A 21006-nucleotide genomic window follows, 5' to 3' on the forward strand; every position below is an offset into this window, starting at 1 on the left:
CCAAATCCAACCTTGGAAAAGCTGTGTCAGTGTGTGTGTGTGTGTGTGTTAGTCTTGGTTACAGGTTAAGGAACCACTGGCATTATTGGAGATTGACTGAGTTGTTGTTCTGGACATGCTGGTGCCCAGCAACCCAAATCATGTGACCTGGAAGGTCACGATGTGCCTAACTTCAGGGTCTGAGTGTCAGCTGCATAATCGATGGAGATATGCTTCAGTCTGTGTGGAAAATTACTATGTTTATCTATTTTTTAGCCAATCAGAAACTGCAACTTGAAGTAAGGACGTAGCTTAGACCTTGGTGAAGGGTATAACTGCTGTGATCTTTGTAACTGTAAGCGGGGCGGCCTACAAACTCTCGTGTGAATCTTGAAGCTGATGAAACTGCAAACTACCTTCAGTAAAACTTTTCTTCAATTTATTATAATTCTGACTCTGATTAGTCATCACTTTTGTTTATTAAGACTGTTCAACTGTATTAAGTCAATTACATAAAAAACGTGCACTGGTCTAATTTGATACTAACTGATTGTCCTTTGACTTACTGCTTGTTGGTCATACTGGTACTTAAGTCTTAACATAATGGCTTTGTTTATGCAACCCCAGGATCCTTTCTAAACTTTTCACCTTACTTTACTAAAACTGAAATTAGTTTTAAATTTAAACAAAACTAAGTATATTATTTTTACGCACAGCTTTTTCTATGAACACTGCTCTGTCTATCTTAATATTGATGATCTGCATATAGAAAGAGTAAAAACTTACAAGTATTTAGGAATACAAGTATTCAACCAAGACTGGGTTTTCTTTTTCGGCAAAAATAAATTATGCTGAGTACTTTTTTACCCATTTTAGACTATGGTGATGTTATTTATATGCATGCTTAAATATTTATATTTATATATTAAAAGCTGGATGGTGTTTATCATGCTGCACTGCGTTTTTATAACAAATGCTTGCTCACGTACTCATTGTTTACTGTACAACTATGTAGGTTGGTCCTCTTTATATGAAAGAAGGAAATCACATGTTAGTATATATACTGTAAAGGCATTGCTGGGTATGCTTCCAAATTACATATCGGGATTTTATGCTTAACGTTGGAAGAACTATAGCACCAGACATAGGTCAGGTCCTATAAAGTGCATTGAAACTTGGGATTTCATCATTTCACTCTCTTAAAACTCATTCTTTCCTTTCACTTTCTTTCTTTCTGCAACTCGTGTGAATGTGTGTTAGATATTCATTTTATGTGTTAAAATAATCAAAGTCTCATTAGTATTTAAAGAGAAGTGTCTTGGCTAAGTGCTTACGAATTCAATAACTTGCTGATCTTGTTACCGTGCTAATAAATAGAAAAATTATATAATATAAAATTATTTAATAATTCCCTTTGAGCTAAATTGATGTTTCCCTTACATAATAAACATAATTCAACCGCTATATTGCTAAAAGTACCTGATTTTTCATATCAACAGAAAAATATACCCGGATAACCTGGCTTCGCTTGAGACTCCCTGCTTCGCAGCATAATGATATGCTAAAGCCCACCCGCACGTAGACGTGATTGGGTAAAATATTTGTGACGTAGAGAACAGAGACGATTTTAAACCACGTTTTTGAGACCGTCTCTGGTTCACTGCAGTTTTAAGGAGAAAATACTCAGCAATGGTGTTGATTTATGAATTTACACATGGTTTGTCTTAACCCTCTGGGGTCTAAGGTTTTTTTTGGGTCCTTCAGATGTTTTGACATGCCCTAACATTTATGCTTTTTTCAGTTGCTTATAAACAAATTACTGGCAAAGGTGTAATTACACTCTATTTAGCACAAACAGGGCTACCATAATATCTGAGCAACATGTATGTACATGTTTGTATTTTTGAGAGAATATTGTTTATGCGTGGTTATTGAAAAAACTAAAACTTAAAGTTTCTGAAATAAGGCCACAAAACACATACTAAATATGTGTCCACAAGACTTTTGACTAATGGATGTTGTCGCCTTGAGTTTTTTCTTCAAAATGATCTGAAAATCATCCTTTCTAATCATTCACATAAAACAATACATTCGTTTAAATTTTATTTGACACTTTTTGTTTGGAAAGGCAATATGCGCTGAGGCGTGACTTGCTGTGATTCACACCTGAGAAGACAATGGGCCCGCATAATGAGCGCATAATGAGGCTGCATACTAATAGGGCTGCATACTAATGAGCCTTTCATTCAGGTGTGTCACTGAGCCACAAGAATGCTTTTAGAAAACTTTTATATTGAAAACACCACATAGACATAAATAAACAACATTAAAAACTTGATTTTCACTGCAGGGGGTCTTTAACACACTGCTGGTGGTTCCTATGTAAACACAGAGTGGTGTTTATTTACCAATGAAGATTTTGCTGTGTATAAAGTTTATGTTTGTCATAATCTGGTGCCTATTACACGCCAAACTAAGACAAAAGTAACAAAAAGTAAAACTGTTAAGTTAGCACTTTTAAACATCCGCTCACTTAAAAATAAATCACTTCTAGTCAATGACTTCATAACCACAGATACAACCTGGATTTTATGCTTCTAAATGAAACTTGGCTAGAAGACAGCTGCAGTTCAACAGTCCTCAATGAAACAGCCCCTCCTAACTTTACTTTTATGAGTGTCTGCAGAGCTGTTAGGAGAGGAGGGGGAGTAGCTGCTCTTTTTAAAGATGTCTATCAATGTAAGCAAACATCATTTGGTAACTACCCCTCTTTTGAATATCTCGGTATTGTGTTAAAAGGTGCCCCACGCATTTTACTTATCATTATTTACAGGCCTCCAAAATACTCTCCAGCCTTTGCTGAGGACTTTACAGAACTGCTATCAACAATTTCCTCAGAGTTTGACTGTTTTGCTATTACTGGAGATTTTAACATTCACATAGATAATGATACAAATATGGCAAAAGAAATCAAAACTATTTTAAAAACCTTTGATCTGACTCAGCATGTACATGGTCCCACACACAATCGTGGACACACTCTAGATTTACTTATCAGTAAGGGTTTAAACATTTCATCGATCGTTATTAAGGACGTAGCACTGTCTGATCATTTCTGTATTTTCTTTGATATATTGATCTCTCCTGCCATTGAAGCTAGATCTGTGTCTGTCAAGAAGAGATGCTTAAATGAGAACACTAGTGTGCTATTTATGAAGGCCATATCTTTAAAACCAAGCATATCTGCTGACTCTGTTGATTTTCTCCTTGATTATTTTAACTCAAAGGTTAAAGGTGTAATAGATGATATTGCTCCTGTGAAAGTCAGGAAGAGTGGTAGACAAAAAGCACCTTGGAGAAACTCAACAGCTGTGCAAAATATGAAAAGAACATGCAGAAGAGCAGAGCGCAAGTGGCGGAAGACAAAACTTGTAGTCCATTATAACATCTACAAAGACAGCATCCATGCTTTCAATATGGAACTAGGCAAAGCTAGACAGACTTTCTTCTCAAATATTATAAACAGCAACTTAAACACACGCACTCTTTTTGCTACTGTAGAGAGACTGACAAACCCCCCAAGCCAGATTCCCAGTGAAATGCTCTCAGACGGCAAGTGCAGTGAGTTTGCTACTTTCTTCTCTGAGAAAATCAATAATATCAGAAAGGTGATCAGCTCATCCTTGAGCCGCACTGGGGTCAGACAAATCAGACCACAACCTGAGAATGTAGTTACTATGTCTGATTTCAAAGAAATTGATGGCAAATCATCATATTGGAAGAAACCGTACAGCACCTTAAAACATCAACCTGCGCCCTTGACGCACTTCCCACATCTTTCTTCAAATGTGTGTTAAACAGCTTAGAAGCAGATCTCCTAAAAGTGGTTAATGCCTCACTTCTTTCTGGTAGTTTTCCAAACTCCCTGAAAACTGCAGTTGTCAAGCCCCTCCTGAAAAAATCAATCTGGATAAGACTATATTAAGCAACTATAGACCGATCTCAAATCTTCCTTTCATAGGCAAGATCATTGAAAAAGTTGTCTTCAATCAGCTGAACAAATTCTTAATCTCGAATGGATACTTTGACAATTTTCAATCTGGTTTCCGATCGCATCACAGCACAGAGACAGCGTTCATAAAGATAATAAACGATATTCGCTTAAATACTGATACAGGCAAATTATCAGCACTGGTACTACTCGACCTCAGTGCTGCATTTGACACTGTCGATCACGACATACTTCTTGACAGGCTGGAAAACTGGGTGGGGCTTTCTGGGATAGTCCTAAAATGGTTCAGGTCATACTTAGAAGGGAGAGGTTATTATGTGAGTATAGGAGACCATAAGTCTGAGTGAACATCCATGACATGCGGAGTCCCTCAAGGCTCAATTCTTGCACCACTCCTGTTCAACCTGTATATGCTCCCAATGAGCCAAATAATGAGAAAGAACCGAATCTCTTACCACAGCTATGCAGACGACACACAGCTTTACTTAGCCCTATCGCCTAACAACTACAGCCCCAATGACTCCCTGTGCCAATGCATTGATGAAGTAAACAGTTGGATGTGCCAAAACTTTCTTCAGTTAAACAAAGACAAAACTGAAGTCATTGCGTTTGGAAACAAAGATGAAGTTCTCAAGGTGAATGCATACCTTCACTCTAGGGGTCTAACAACTAAAAATCAAGTCAGGAATCTTGGTGTGTCTCTAGAGTCAGACCTTAGTTTCAGTAGTCATGTCAAAGCAATAACTAAATCAGCATACTATCATCTGAAAAATATTGCAAGAATTAGATGCTTTGTTTCAAGTCAAGACTTAGAGAAACTTGTGCATGCTTTTATCACCAGCAGGGTGGATTACTGTAATGGACTCCTCACTGGCCTTCCTAAAAAGACCATAAGACAGTTGCAGCTCATACAGAACGCTGAAAACCAGAACATATGAACACATCACACCAGTCCACAGGTCTTTACACTGGCTCCCAGTTACATTTAGGATTGATTTTAAAGTATTATTACTGGTATAAATCATTTAATGGGCTAGGACCTCACTATATTGCAGATATGCTCACTGAATATAAACCCAACAGATCACTCAGATCACATCATAGAAATACCAAGGGTTCACTCTAAGCACGGAGAGTCTGCTTTTAGCTATTATGCCAGCCGCAGCTGGAACCAGCTTCCAGAAGAGATCAGATGTGCTCCTACAGTAGTTACATTCAAATCCAGACTCAAAACACATCTGTTTAGCTATGCATTTACTGAATGAGCACTGTGCAACTGTTCGTCCGACTGTTTTTACTATACTTTATTTTATTTTTTATTCTAAACTGTTTTAATTATTCTTATTTGTTTTGATTATTTTAATTTCTTCCATGTAAAGCACTTTGAATTACCATTGTGTATGAAATGTGCTATATAAATAAACTTGCCTTGCCTAATAGCCACTTCTGCTTTTCACTCCTACTCTATTTTTCTTGGTAACAATTAATAGACTTCCTCTGTATTAAAACCCAGTCTCTGCCCCGCATGTGTCTCAGAAAGCTGTAGCTCTCTAATCTATAACAGCATGAACCTGCTTTATATCCTTTTATTGTTCCTTTGGTCAGCTTTCAGTAAGTGGATCACATTTCTCTCCCTCAGATTTTGTGTCAACTATGTGTAAGGACAGGAGTCATTATAATTTTTGCTGTGTTTTTGTACAGATGCGTCTGATGCATGGGACCCAGATTACCATACAACAACAGGTGCATTATCTTTAATCTATACACTTCAGTTATTTTATTTTATTTTACAAGGATAGCATCAATATAATTTTGCTGTATGTTTGTACAGCATCTCCTGATGCATGGCATACTACTACTACTTCAGTGAAGGGTGCGTCATCTGATCTAATCACTTTAATCTGTCAGTCTTCATTTTCAAAATACTTTAAAGGATATGATGATTCAATATAATTTGTGTTTTTCACCGGTCAATGGTACAACAGTTTACCCTTCAATGGCATCGTCTACTGACTTTAATCTATACAATTTACTGTCAGTGTTCTTTTCTAAGAAAAATATTTTAAAGTGCAATTTAAAAATTGAGACGAACCATGACTGAAATATTGCACTCTCAAAAAAAAGGTAACAAAGCTGTCACTGGGGCGGTATCTTTTAGGAACTAATATGCACCCTTTAGGTACAAACGTATAGGCTACTTTTTGAAAAAGTACTGCACCAGTTGACAATTATCTTGTTGACACCAGTTGATTAATCATTTATTACTTTTTTTTATTTAATTAAATAAAAAAATTAAATTAAATTTGTAAAACGTTTGCATTTTTACGAGTATACAGAGTTTATGATAGTTAACAAATGTTTAATTGTGACTTATTGAATACTGTTTCCAGTTCCAAGTCTCTAGTCGGTTTAATCTCAACAGCTGTTAATGAGCACTATTCATGTTTAGCACACCAGATAAAATTATTTTAACAAATTACATAGATGTTAGTAAGATTTTTACAATAAAACTTTCATAATTTAAAAATAAAAGCTAATTTTCTACTCTGATTTTAGCCCTTTTTTAGCCCATTTAGGGTGTACTCATAGCCTGACTTCGTCAAACTCATATTCTAGTCAGAATGTGAGTCTGATACTGCTCCATAGGGCTTTGATTATGAGGCGTGTCTTAACCGAACCAGGAAAAAAAAAAACTCTGCACTCAATTGGATAGACCTACAACCAATGAGAGCAACGCAGTAAGTCAACTAAAGGAATATGCATAGCACAGTTGTCAACTACAGAACTCAAATGCACGCTGGAAGAAGTAAAATAACGAATGTTGCTTCTTTTACTTGGTCCTCCATGAGTGCGACCAAAGAAGAAACCACAGCGACCACAGGGTTTTCATTGCGTCCCATCTTCTTAGTTACCATCGGAGCCAGCTGATAAATTAAACTTTTGCCGATGCCGAATGCCGTAGGAAGGACGGCAAACACATCTTTCCGATCGACAAATGCCTTGATTGCAGTTCTCTGTTCGTCTTTTAAAATGAATGCGCTGTCGATTTCTTTTACAACAGACGCGATAGCGGAATCTCTACATCTCAGTTCTCCAGCGGCAGTCATCTTTGAGGGAAACCAGTTAAGCGCTCTTCGATAACATGATGATTACGTCCCTGCTAGGGGTGGAACGGTACACAGAAGTTACGGTTCGGTTCATACCTCGGTTCAGACGTCACGGTTCGGTATGATTTCGGTACAATGGAGTGAAAAGCAAAACAAAAATCCAGAAGGCATTTTTATAAATGTCTTAAGCCTTGTATTTTTTAAATAAGTTTTATTAATAAAGGCATAGAACCAGTTTATTTATAGTGCACTGACAATAGTTTTATATAATTAGTAGGGATGCACCGAATCCAGATTTGTGGGGTTCGGCCGAATACCGAATCCACTGGTTAAGATTCTGCCGAATCCGAAACCGAATACCGAATCCTACTCTCATCCTCAGTCCATTAACACAGTAAACACATTAATAAAGTAAACAAAGTGGATTTTTCATTTTATTTTATTACTGTAAATAATAAACACTACTTTTACTTTTATAACTGTAAAAAATAAAATAAAAAATAAAAATAAGCAACATTATATGCATTTTAACAGCGGCGATGTTGTGTAGCCTATTTAGAGTCCTTGACTCCTTGCCACCATGAGACAAATCGGCATTGCAAATTGAACATGTAGCTCGACTTGAATTGCCTTCTTTCACTGAAAGTACTGCCAAACAACACTTTTTCTGCTCACGAGTTCCATTTTCACTTTCTCACAGCCTACTGCATTCGAACGGTCCACCTACTGTAGCGAGTGGAAATAAGGTGTGTCCCCTTTAAGAACTGCGCGCCGTATGTGTCGTGCGCCTCGAACACATGCCCATGTATGCGGGTTATTTCTGTTTGATGCTCATTTTTACCTTATTTTGTTAAGTAACGCTGTGGACGGTAGAACGTGTGACAGACAGTTACACAAGTTCGATTGTGGAATAAAGTGCGAGTTGTGAGATGCCAATCGCCTCCGTGAGTCTGTCTGGCCTCTGCAATAACTACTTGTTCGACTTGAACCGGCGCTGCATAGACAGATGAGTTTATGACATCAAAGTCCCGCGAGAGCAATTCAAAAGCATAAGGAGCCGTCTGCTCTCTATTCGTTCACGCGGTACTTTGATGTCATTCACTGATCGGTGACTTCGACGTAGCGCGCGTAGTGCAAGCCTAGGGTTCGGTTCGGTGGAAAAAAATTCTGAGGTTCGGCAGAAACCGAACCCCGTTAAAAAGCCCAATATTCGGCCGAATCCGAATCCGAATCCTGGATTCGGTGCATCCCTAATAATTAGTTTATTAATTAAATTATTAAAACGATGAAAAGACCTTGAGTACCCAGACCCAGTTTGGTAATTGTACCTGAATGAATTTAAAATTAATTTGCTATTTCAGATCAATATATTTGTTTTCCTTCATTTTAGTTAACCCTAACTTTATTCTCATCTGAATTATAAATAGTTGATTTCCGTATAAAATAATACTACCATTCAAAACTTTTGTTAACAGTTGTAGTAGGTTACAGTTCGACAAGAGTTTAGAGTCTGACAAAAGCACAATGTAGTGTTTTATTGCGAGTGTACACAAATATAAGTAACAATTTGCAGTTTTAATGATGTCCTGTATAAAAAAAATGACGGAGTATGTTTTTATGTTTCCACTGTTCGATCGCGCAGGAGAGATCATTCTCTCTCTCGCACGCGCGCGCGCACACACACACACACACACACGCACACTGTTCGATCGCGCGATTCGCGCCCGCGCCTCTCTCTCTCTCTCTCTCTCTCTCTCGCACACGCGCGCGCGCACACACACACATACTGTTAATCGCGCGCCTCTCTCTCTCTCTCTCTCTCTCTCTCTCTCTCTCTCTCTCTCTCTCTCGCACACACACACACACACACACACACACACACACACACACTCCAGCATTGCAATCTTGATCGCAGCCTGTTCATTGCTGCGTTCACAGTCACACCAAAAGCGAATAAAGCGAAATGTATCGCTATTTAAGAGGGTTTTTTTTGTACCGTGTATTCTCCGTGCAAATTCTTGCACCGAACCGTGTCGCCCGTACCGTTTCGGTTCGATACGAATACATGTACCGTTCCACCCCTAGTCCCTGCAGATCATCTGTCCATCATCGTATAAAGCCCGCCCTGGCAATTTGATTGGCCCGAACATTTTTTGACTGATCATAATTACTCCTCAATGGAGCGAGTCCAGACCGAACTTCCCGACCAAAAAATGTTGTGGGCGGGGTTCGGGCTGGCATCCAGGCTAGTGTACTCACACTAGGCGATCTGAACTGCGCCCAAGCACGTTTGACCCCCAAAGTCTGATTCATTTGACTAGTGTGATCGCTCCGTATTGTACCCGGGCGCGGTTAGAAGGTGGAAGCTTGGAAGGGATGGGCCAGAGCACTGTTCAATCACAATCACTGCGTGGCATAAATAATAAATCTATTAGGCAGTCTATTAGCGAAAGGACCACTGAGAGTGCTGGAGCCTAGAGACCAAATCATATTATAGGTTTTGCAATGGTTAGCTGGCAGCTCCATTTGGTCATTTAGGATGAGTATTGAGTAGAACCTTCCTGTTTTGGGGCAAAGTCCTCCGCTCCCTGTAATGGGCTTGTTCTGACTTCAGGATCATTCCGCTATAGGCAATAACATCGAGTAGTATGGCTCTCTGTGAGCCTCCTTGGTGGAACTGTCTTTAAGATGGAGTATTGTTAGGCCTCCTCTCGTTCTAGAGAGTAATCCTGCGGCCCTCACTCCCCTTTTGTGAGTCTCCTTGGTAAGCAGTTCTTGGTGTAGATTGTAGCTAGGTCTCCTCTCGCTTCAGAGAGTCGTCTTGCTGAGCTTGAAGAAGCCTCCATTCTTAGAGCTCAATTGGGTTGCTTATGCTGGGTTGTTCACAGCATTACCTGGGAACCCTGGAACCACCCTTAGGGAGGAGTTGTTAGGTATCCTCTCGATTTAGAGAGTCGTCATGCTGAGACCTTCACTCCCCAGAGCTCTGCATTAGATAACCGGTCCAAGTTGTGTGGCTCTCTCTGAGCCTCCTTGGTGAGGTGGTCTTTTAGTCTTTTTAGCGTAGAGCGTAGCTAGCCTTCCTCTGGCTATAGAGGGTCGTTATGCTAAAGCCTCTGCTCTGAGAGCTCTGTGGAGACAGTGGACTGGGTTGTATGCTCTTTTCTGAGCCTCCCTGGTTAACTGTCTTCAAGGTGGCATTGCTAGGTCTCCTCTCGTTTTAGAGAGTCATCCTGCTGAGGCCTCCCCCCCAGAGCTCCACCTGGATAGCAGTATCGAGTTGTCAGGCTCCTTTGAGCCTCCTTGGTAAGCAGTCCTTAGCGTAGAATGCAGTTAGGCCTTCTCTCGCTTTAGAGAGTCGTCTTGCTGAGGCCTCCACTCTTTGAGCTCCCCTGAGTGTTGCAAGGTTTCCCCTTGTGAGACCTCCACTCGTCAGGGGTGTGTATTTATATCCTTGGCAATTGAGCTAAGCTATATGTAGCCAGGTTTTCTGGCCTTAGGGAATGGAGTCACGATGACCGCTGGTGAGTACTGCTAGGACAGGGAACTGTGACTCCGGATCAGTCCTGTTGAAGCCACTGACTAATGTCAGCCATACGGAATGGCAGAGTGGGCATTTGTTCCCCATTAGCATCCTAATGCGGATGCTAATAGGGTATGCCTGCCCACGTCTCCTTCAGACAAGAAATGGATAACTTGTACTACAGACGCCCTATGTATACTTTACTCGCACCAGTAGTGACATCATAGGCTGTCGCAGGCAATGTTATTGTCATGTTTTGACACATGCTTTAGACACCAGACATGCTAGCCTTCCCCATTAGCGTCTTAGGACGCAGTGTCTCGTTACCTTGGTTGAACCATCAATGAAAGTTTTCATGACACTTAGGCCGTGTGTCCACCAAAGCGTTTTTCCACGCGCCTGGCGTATGTTTTCAATGGGAGCGCCGCGTTTTTAGAACGCCATGAGCATAACGAGGCGCTGAACGTTTTTTTTCACGCTGAAGCGCTGAGAGCACGGCGTTTTACAGGTCGCCGAGAGTTGAAGAATGTTCAACTTTGGGTAAAACGCAGCGCTCCTCACTGTCACTTTTTACCCAGCCGTCCAATCACAGTGGAGGAGGGGCGGGACTAACACCACACCGACCAACTGTCACAACATTCTTTCTGTACAACGACATCAACCAGCAGAGATAACCGAACAAAATGGATGAAAAATACATTTTAAGTATGAAACAAATTATCTGCGAAATCAGTTACAAGTAAACTGTGCTGCGGATATTCCAACATGACATCATGACTTTGCGTAAACATACACGCCACTTTCAATTCAAGTGGCGTGTTATCTATACGCATTTTGAGATATCCGCGTGTATGTCCACGCCGAAATCTTTTGCGTGTATGTGTACGCCGTTAAATGTCCGAGTGATTCCGCGTGTATGTGTACGCCGTTAAATGTCCGAGCGAAACGAAGCAAAATCTATATCTACATCTGTGGAGCGATATTTCTTTTCCTAGGATGGTAGGAGAAAACTCATAAATGGTATTAACCCCAGTGACGGGTAGGTTTAGGGACGGGGTTGGGGTAGGTCATATATTTATATATACATAATACAGTAATATAACGTTAAGTCAAAGGCGTTGATAAACACGCTGAAAAGCGATTATGCGTGTTGATAGCACGCCAAAAATGGAAATACGAATTGGCGTGTCATACATACGCCATTTCATGAGATCAGTCTGGATATTCTGTATCATAGCAACGAAACGTCTCGACAGAAAAAACGCTGCGCTGCCAAAACGCTCATTTTTCAACAAAAATGTTGCGTCATTGTACCCAGCACTTCTGAAAATGCACTTCCGAATGCATCTCTGTCCCCAGCACATTTCAAACCAAACTGACGCCCATGAGTGAGCCAACTTTTGAAACGAAAACCCACAGACAAAACGGGAGACGAATTACATAGAAAGTTTGTCTTTTCTCTTGGTTTCTTTTTTTGTTACTCTTGCTCACACGCAAACAATCAAATGCACAAACAGCAGGGCAGATTGTTCAGAGCTCAAGATGTGGTCAACTTCTGAACAGAGCGCCCTCCACAGGTCAAGTAAATATAGCAGTCCTTCAGTTACTGATAGGATCAGTCAGAGTAAATGGAATAAACAATGGGCAGAGTAAAACTAAATAATTTTTTTAAATAATTATAATATATTATTATTCCATATATTTTATTAAATATACAATTAATACATTTCATTTGTACAGAACTATTTTCATAGGCACCACCACAAAAATATTATTTTAATGTGTGTAAATTGTGTAATGTGTGTAAATTGTGTAATATGTGTAAATAAAAAATAAAAATGGAAAATAATAGACGAGAAATATAATGACAATTTTTTTTAAATATATATATATAAATGAATGTATATGTGACGCACGGACAGAGACGGTCGGATCCATGTGCAGCACTTTATTACAACTTAAACACAATCAGAAACAGTTAAACAAGGGGCAATCCATCCAGAAACTCGTGGTGAAAAACAGGCTTAGGTCGAAGCAGGCAGCACAGGTTCATAAACAGTCCAGAAGACAGGCAAGGGTCAAGAGTCCAGGGAAACACGGAACACTAGAACAGGGAATAATGCTCAGAGATGTACGCTTACACTGTAACACGACTTCGCAAAGGACACAGGGATAACTCAGGTTTAAGACAGGTGCGCTAAACAAGATAATCAAACACAGCTGAACATAATAAAACATAATGAGCCCATGGTGAAACATAGCACAGGAAGAGAGTGCCCTCCAGAGGCTCACGCGGGCACTCCAGCTGGCATACATGACAGGCATTCATGACAGTATATGTGACACAAAAAGGCTGTTTATTATTTTGGCCGGTAAAAAATATGCTTGGCTGGTGGATTTTTTCATCTACTAGTCCCAGTGGCAGGTGAGCCAAAAAGTTAATTTCGGACCCTGCATGCACAAACACCTAAATAACACATTAAAGAAAAAGAAAAACATGAAACACATCATATTAAGCCCATGATATACACAAGTTCTTTTTCATTTTTCACTAAGGGGTAAAACGAAAATTGAAATATGTGACTAGCGATATACTCAGGGGTGCACATAACTGGTGCGCAGGTGAGCATGCGTGGTAAATATAAACGATGCACGCACAGCAGAAAACGTGGAGGGAAGTGCTTTTGAGTAGGCCTACTAATGTTTTTGGGGACAGGAACACGGTTACACTGGAGTAGAATTTTTCTCCATCTCTAGTAAGATAGCAGTCGTGATGATACAGTAAGTGCGTCATTAATTATTAGTTGTTAAATGTCTTTATTTCGTTTTATCTAGGGCACTATGATTTCCGTGATGCAGAAAATGCAGATAAAATCCAGTAATAAAAACGAAATTTACTGTATAATGTGGAATTTCACAGAATTTGTCAAATTGTTGATGAATAAATAAACTAATAAAAAACTTTGATATATCAATCTGCATATGCAAGGGACATCGGTTATGCTCATTTTTGGTAGCTCTTTTGAAGGTATCTTGAGTAAAACGGCTCTATAATTAAATTAAATGAAGCACATACAAAAGACCTGAAACAGAAGCAATGCAATCTGTTTTGCAGAATACAGAAGTAAAGGTGTGCTTAACCCTTATTCATTGGCTGATGGTGCAAAAGCCAAGTTCATGAAAGGCTGCATCGCATGATCGCACCACCCTTATAGGCACTTGGGGCTATCAATTTTTAATTTAAAGTACTTTTTGGCATGCTTGTTTTTATATTATATATACACTAAACAATTAATGATAAGAAAATGAAATATAAAATATAACAATAACACAAAATAAAAAAAATCTCACCAGAATTTCTTACTTTAATGAACGATCAGTCTCTGCCTGTTGTTCCCATTGTGTTGTGTGACACAGCGTCTATTTTTTTCGTTTATTAAGTTACACAGTAGCCTATGTAATGTGTTGCCTTTTACAGTGTCTGATATATTTTTCCATACATTCAGACACCAGCTCCTTCCTTATCTACAACGAGGACCACAACAAATGTTTGACAGTCGTGGGTGGTAATGTAAAGGCTGCACCGTGTGATGAATCGTCTAAGGCACAGTATTTCAAATGGATTTCCTCTTCACGAATCATCAGCCTCTCTTTTAGTCTCTGTTTGGGGGCAGAGAAGATCGAAAACTGGGCCAAAATTATCCTTCTGCCCTGCAATGAATCTAACCCCGGACAAACCTGGGAATGTAAAAATGAGACCTTGTTTGGATTGAAGGGACATCCACTGCACCTGAACCATGGAAATGAAAATAACAAAAATATGATGTTGTTTACGGGAACAGGTGTTTGGAGTCACTGGCAGATTTATGGAACCGAAGAAAATTTGTGTTCTTATGGATATCAAGGTACGACCAAAAGTCCACGTAATATTATTTGGACAAATATTTGGACAACCATTAAGCCCTTTATATTGATAAAATGTAACATTCATTTTTAATGTCTATTCATATACATAATGAATTTCCCTGTGTGATGTTAGCATTTGTTAAACTAGGTGACAGACTTAAGTGTCCTTGTTGTCATTTAAGTTGTTTAGATCAAATTCTTAAACCATTCTAAATTAAACTTAAACCCTTAATTTAATTTATTTATGTTCTGCAGAGATGTCTAGTATAGGTGGTAATTCATTTGGGAAACCATGCCATTTCCCTTTTAAGTTTCATGTCAAGTGGTACGCTGAGTGCACTGTGGATGGCAGGAGTGATGGTCATCTGTGGTGTTCCACAGAAAAAGATTACAACATCGGTGGAAAGTGGGGCTTCTGCCCCACAAAAAGTAAGACAACACAACTACATTCACTAAAGAAACATTGCCATTTTAATGACTACACTGTGAAACATATGATGTGCTATTTACTTAAAAATATCATGTGTAATACTGTTACTATAATTTTTTGGAAACAAACTTGTTACTGCACTGGCATTAGCAAAGCTTACTTGACTACACTTACTATGTCAAAAACATAGAATATGCAATATTAGTTATTAGTTATATAATAAAAGGGCAGGCTCTCCTTCATTACTACCACATTCGAATCTAAATGAAACAAACTAAAAAAAAAAAAAAAAGTTAAATTTTTTTTTTTTTTTAAACACTCAAAGCACTGAGAAAACATTTTGTTCTGGTGGCTGGCAGGAAGTCTGGCCCAGTGTAGCAACAGCTCACTTCTGATGAGCGGAAGAGGCGTTTAAGGGTGCTTTCACATCTGTAGTTCGGTTCATTTGGTCCGGACCAAGGGCGAAAAATTATACTTTGTAGCATTTTTCAGGCGTTTTGGTTCACTCATTGGCCAGATGTCTCCTGAACATATTTCCATAACTGCACTTCGATTGGTCAGAATTATTTGGGGCTCACATGTGTTGTGAAACTGATGAAGATGTTTTCTTAATTTGCTTAATGTGTGTTGTTCTATTTGCATGCGGGGGTTTTTCTATTTGCATGTGTTTTTTTCTATTTGCATGTGTTTTCTTCAGTTGCAGCGCGTTGAGCTCTCTCGGCCACTGTAGTTAGTCCAAAAATGCGCAGTTCTTTGGCAGTTGTGTCTGTTCGAGGTAAATACAGATTAATGTGAGTGTGAGTGATTTTCTCTTTGTCTTTTGTTCTTTGATTAAAAGTAGGGTAGGTGATTTCAGAGAGGCTAGCAATAGCAACCTAGTTTTGAAAGCATGAGTCTGCATCACACGATGAGAGATGGCATTATACTAAATCATGTCTCAAAGCACATAACATTATAATAATAATGAACGTAAACAACTTACAGAGCTCTTACTTGTACCACCTGACTGCTGCAGAGCAGATTAATTTCGACGTTGATAGTGTTGCCATAGAAATGCATAAATCCGAGTCCGAGGACATGAACAGCTCAAGGTAGAACGTCACGGGTTGCCATCTTGTAATTACAGTTACGACATGGCGTGAAAGGAGCATAAGCTGTTTTGGTTCAGGATGAATTGTAAAAGATGGCTGTTATTTGTTTTTGGCGCTCAGTGACTGTCTGTGTACAACTCTGCATAGCCTTCTGTAACGCACTGATGACGTGTGATGTCTGCGCGAGCAGGTGCGCAGAGGTATGGAAATACATAGGTTGACAGGCAGGTACTGTAGGACATCCTACCAACTACCATTGCATTCGGATCGAATTGAATGAAAAATTTGAAAAACACTTCTATTATTGATTGCAGACACAAACTTTAACATGACAAATTGCAGCAGGTTTATTAGGCTGCTGTCATTTTAAGAACATATGCACAGATCCAATATACCATTATACAACATGCAATTTAGCATACTATTACGTTCCAAAAAATGACTGTGTTTTCACCTGAATACTTGCCAAGAGGGGCAATTTGACATCATTTTGAGTGTATTTGACAGTTTAAGCAAAATAACACATGAAAAAGAGAAAAACATGATATAGGATACAGGATATAATCCTATAGGATTCTGTCCTGCTCCTACAAAAACATATGTTACCTTCTCATGCTCCCACCCACTACATTCATGTTTTGTCCTGCAAAAGCCAGCATAAAAGTAAATTGATTTTTTTCTGTACCTCCATGAAATACTTTCAAGTTAGCCTACATGTCGCCACCACCTACACATCAGCATAAATGCTCCAGATAAATTATTTGTTATTAAAGCATTAACAATCACAAACCACTGTTAATTTAACATAAAAGCAAATTTGGCATGACAGAATGCGCCCAAAGTGCACTCCCTTAATAATTCCTAAAAAGCTGACATCTCAGTTCATCGCGATCTCACAAATCTGTTATTATCAATGAAGCTGACTGCACAATGAATCTTTCACAATATCTTTGTTTGTTATGATTAGAGGATTTGCCAGCATGCAGAATTCAGCATTGAATAAAAAGTCAGTTTTGAGTGGTGAGGCAGGGGATTCTCAGGGGATTCTGATTGGCCATTGCGTTCAAGAAATCATCACATATGTCTTTGATTGGCTACATTGTTCAACGTTGTTATAAATAGAAACTCTGGCCTGTAAATTGTTTCCATTTCGTTTTGGTTGTTCTTGTTGCTTTTGTGCAACAGATGAATAACAGTTTATTCGATTTTAGATGTTTTATATAGATATTTCTATTTTGCGGGAGTCCTGTGAATCGTTTTATTCTCCCGCCGCAACCCGCACACACACGAGCACCTTACCGCCCGCACTCAGCCATAGGGATGGGCGATACCACTTATTTTGTTTTCGATACAATACCGATACTTTCAAGGCCAGTATCACCGATACGGTACCCCTAAACTGAACTTTTACATTTTAAAATTTCTTCTTTTAAAATTAGGCTACTAAGAGTAAAATGGGTAATGATACGCACTTAACATTATATTTAAAAGGCATTTTAACATTACAACTTAATTGGAACTTATTAAATGATATTTATGTTTATACAAGGTTAAAATGTTTACTTGTAGTGGTAACCATGGAAATCTACATAATATTATAGGTCTAATTGGACTATGGTCACTCACTGTAATGTTCAGACTGCCAGTGACAGCCATGACACCCATTAAATGCAACCTTTTTATTCTGACAGTGTATGATTTATATTAAAATTAGTTACAGAATAGAACATCAGTATGAACTTTTAACATTCAATTTAAAACTATGTAATTGCACAAACTATGTATGTAGGTTACAATTTCAATTTTTGTATTGTGAAATAACTCAAACATATGATGTTTTTTTGTCTTCTGTTAAGCATTGTTCTGTGCGTTTCCCAAAACTATTAATGGTTTCTTATGATACTTTTGGGAAATGCAGCCCTGTTTGAAGGCATTGTCGGCAGTGTGTGAATGCTCTCTGTGATTGATTGGTTCTGACTTGCAGCTTTTGCGTGTGTTCAGAACTTCAGATGAGCAGGAAAATAGTTATACTACACAATTATTCACTAACATAGGTTATTCATCCAATTATTTTAAAATATTTTTATTTGAGTATCGATACTTTCGATAGTCGTCATCAGTATCGATGTATCGATACTTCATATCGATACGCCCATCCCTACTCGGCCATCAAATCTAGTCCCGCGCCTCACTCTTTTGCGTTGGGTCCTGCGGTATTCCCGAGGGAGTGCAGGTCTCTAGTTTGAGAGGTGGCTTTATGTGTGCGCCATTTATATAGAACAATGGGTGAGCGCGAAACCTGTAGGGATGAGTAAAATTATGCCCAATACTCACAACCCAGCGCCGAAATTTAGAACCTAACACCAACACTATTCAACTGGAGTGAATGAAAGGATAATATGTAGCTATATATATAATATTTTTAGTTTCATCTTGACTATAAGCACTCGTAAGCACTCAAATAAGCATGATGTGTGTTTTATTTCAGATGTCCCACAGCCCAACATCGCAGTGTATGGGCAGATGCAGGACAGAGAGCATGTGATAGTGATGTGTTCATTTGGCAAGTGGTTCATTGAGAGCTCTTTCCAGCTGTCAGTGGAGGGTAAACACAACTACACACTGAAGGACCCACTGCGTTATTCAAATGAAAAGTGTGTGTTTCATGTGAAAGTGAGTCCACCTGTTTCCTTCACCTGTGTGCACGAGATTAATTCTGCGGTGAACCGTCGCAGTGAGACCTACACCTACAGCCCATCTGGTAAAACATACTGTAACAATAATGTATTCTAATTCTAATGCTCTATTTTGCTGACATGTTGAATTTTGACACCTCAATGTCAATGTAATCTAAACACTTAAAAAATATATTTTTTGTCCTGTCAAGTATTATGTGGTTTCCCTGTAATAATTTAATGGCAGTAATACAGTGGTATACAAGTACAGGCTCATTATTTCATGTTCTGTAATATAATTTATTAATTAATTTAATGTTCATGTTTCGTTAATTGTAAAAAGTAAATAAAAATTACTGTGTTTCTCTGTTTTACTGAAGCTCAAGCCACCAACATGAGCACAACATATTACCAGACACAGAATAAGTCAGCAGATTTGTTGTTTGATGCTTTTAGATTTCGGTTACTACTGATTTATTTATGTTTTGAATGAATGAAGGTATGGATAATTTCTTTCTTATTAGTTAACGTTTAGATAAGCAATTACATTTTTCTAATGGTTTAGTGGTTATAAATACAGCTTTTCAAAATTGTAAAAAGTAAAAAATACAACTTTGTATGTTTATCTTATACATCTTATAGAAACTCAAACCCCCAACATGACATGAGGGTTTGAGCTTCTATTAGATATATGAAAATATGTAATACATAGAGAGCAATAAATGCTTGTTCACACCAAGGATGATAACTATAAAGATAACGATTAAGATATAGCCTAGGCTAGTTCTAAAAATCTTTCTCCATATTAAAGAATAGCAGAGTTCACACCACAACTATAACGATAAAGATAGGAGGAATGATATCTTTGTTTTTTTTTTTTTTCAATATATGTGTGTGTGTGTATTTATTTATAGGGGATAGTGCTAGGAAGAAGTAGATCAACATTCGAGATGCCTATCATCCATTTTCGCTACTTTGAAACCGCAACACGCGCGAATAGAATAAAAAGATCCGTGAATATCATTTGTTGGTGTGGTTGCTAATATAGTTATCATTATAGTTATTGTACTTGGTGTGAACAGGCTTTAAGTAAGTGGATTTACAGTGTTTTATTAATGTATTATTTTGGTAATTAAAGTAACAGCTTATTTATTAATTTATTACAATTTAAAATGAACATTACCAGCACCTTAAGTGGCAAAGACATGCCTCATTTACTTATTGTTTATTAGCATTCCTAAATTACAGTGAGACCTACAATTGTAATCATAAATTCAACCCCAATTCCAAATCAGGTTATAGGCAAAATTTACAGACTTTCAGCTGTTTGCATGAATAAACAAATCAAACAAAAACAATTGAAATAGCTTAACACAACAAATGTTTCAAGTTGTTTCCCCAAATTCAACTGAAAATACAACTTTTAATGAGAGCCATTGGGGCAGATTTCAGACTGCCCGCTTTTTTTCTTTTTTTTTTTACCTTACGTTAACCTCGCTCTAGACCAAGATGATATATTAATCCGCTTCAGCTGTGTGTATTTTAGTCTGCATCAGGTTAGTGACTAGTTGGCATGTCTAGTGGCGAATCAAATTAATGAAAGTATAATTTCATTAGTTTAAACATGCTGTAAATAGCCTTTAGACCTATATAGTATGTGTTTTTTTATGTTTGTTCTGAGAATAAATATGACTTATAACACAAGGAGGTAAGACCTCTACCAAAAGTGCTTTTTGTTCAGCGATCAGAATATAAAACTTCCAAAATGTTTATCATAAACTTGCGCTAAGACCCAGAATCTGCCCTACCTAAATTAACGGTCAGGAGCCGCTACTGATAGTAAATCTGGTAAAACATCTCATGTGCTCTGTATGTCTCAAAACCTGTGAGTGTAACTGTATTTTTTTTCTGTACATGTTGCTTGTGTTTGCTTTTCAGATTTTGCTGAAGATCAGCATGAGAAAGGAGTATCTTTATTCTACATCGGCTTTTTCTCCTGCATTGCTGTTGGTCTCGTCATCTTGACTGTGGCAATGATCATCAGGAGCAAAGCTAAAAGTATGTGTGTTTCATCCAATCAACTCATCTTCATGTCTAATATTAATTTGCACATACTGTAGCTTTGTGTTTTGCCACATTGTTTAGCATTTGTTTCAACAGGTTCAGTGATTACTGGGACAGATAATGCTATATGGATGTATAAGAAGACAGAGTTCCAGAAGAGGAAAGAAGAGGCAACCAATCAATTAATCGATTCAGATTCATCAAATCATTTTCTGCATG

General features: G+C 38.3%; 1 protein-coding gene across 1 annotated transcript; it reads left to right on the top strand.

Annotated features, from left to right (window-relative positions):
• The first annotated feature begins 5505 nt into the window (after window positions 1-5505).
• On the top strand, window positions 5506-19585 carry LOC130099533 (macrophage mannose receptor 1-like). Its single transcript, XM_056265247.1, has 7 exons — window positions 5506-5602; window positions 5693-5734; window positions 5823-5864; window positions 14128-14526; window positions 14783-14956; window positions 18537-18809; window positions 19104-19585. Exons 1-7 carry the CDS (start codon window positions 5557-5559, stop codon window positions 19214-19216), a joined length of 1089 nt encoding a protein of 362 aa, XP_056121222.1. The 5' UTR covers window positions 5506-5556; the 3' UTR covers window positions 19217-19585.
• Window positions 19586-21006: the final 1421 nt, after the last annotated feature.

This window comes from Rhinichthys klamathensis, unplaced genomic scaffold, assembly GCF_029890125.1.
Source record: "Rhinichthys klamathensis goyatoka isolate OS25496 unplaced genomic scaffold, OSU_Roscu_1.1 h1tg000231l_1, whole genome shotgun sequence".
In the NCBI taxonomy this organism is placed as follows: domain Eukaryota; kingdom Metazoa; phylum Chordata; class Actinopteri; order Cypriniformes; family Leuciscidae; genus Rhinichthys; species Rhinichthys klamathensis.

What these genes read in the sequence shown, in the direction of transcription:
- LOC130099533 (XM_056265247.1), top strand. Translation starts at nt 5,557, where the DNA reads ATGAACCTGCTTTATATCCTTTTATTGTTCCTTTGGTCAGCTTTCA. An exon ending in GTTCCTTTGGTCAGCTTTCA is followed by an intron (nt 5,603 to 5,692) that starts GTAAGTGGATCA and finishes GTTTTTGTACAG; the next exon opens with ATGCGTCTGATGCATGGGAC. An exon ending in GGGCTTCTGCCCCACAAAAA is followed by an intron (nt 14,957 to 18,536) that starts GTAAGACAACAC and finishes GTTTTATTTCAG; the next exon opens with ATGTCCCACAGCCCAACATC.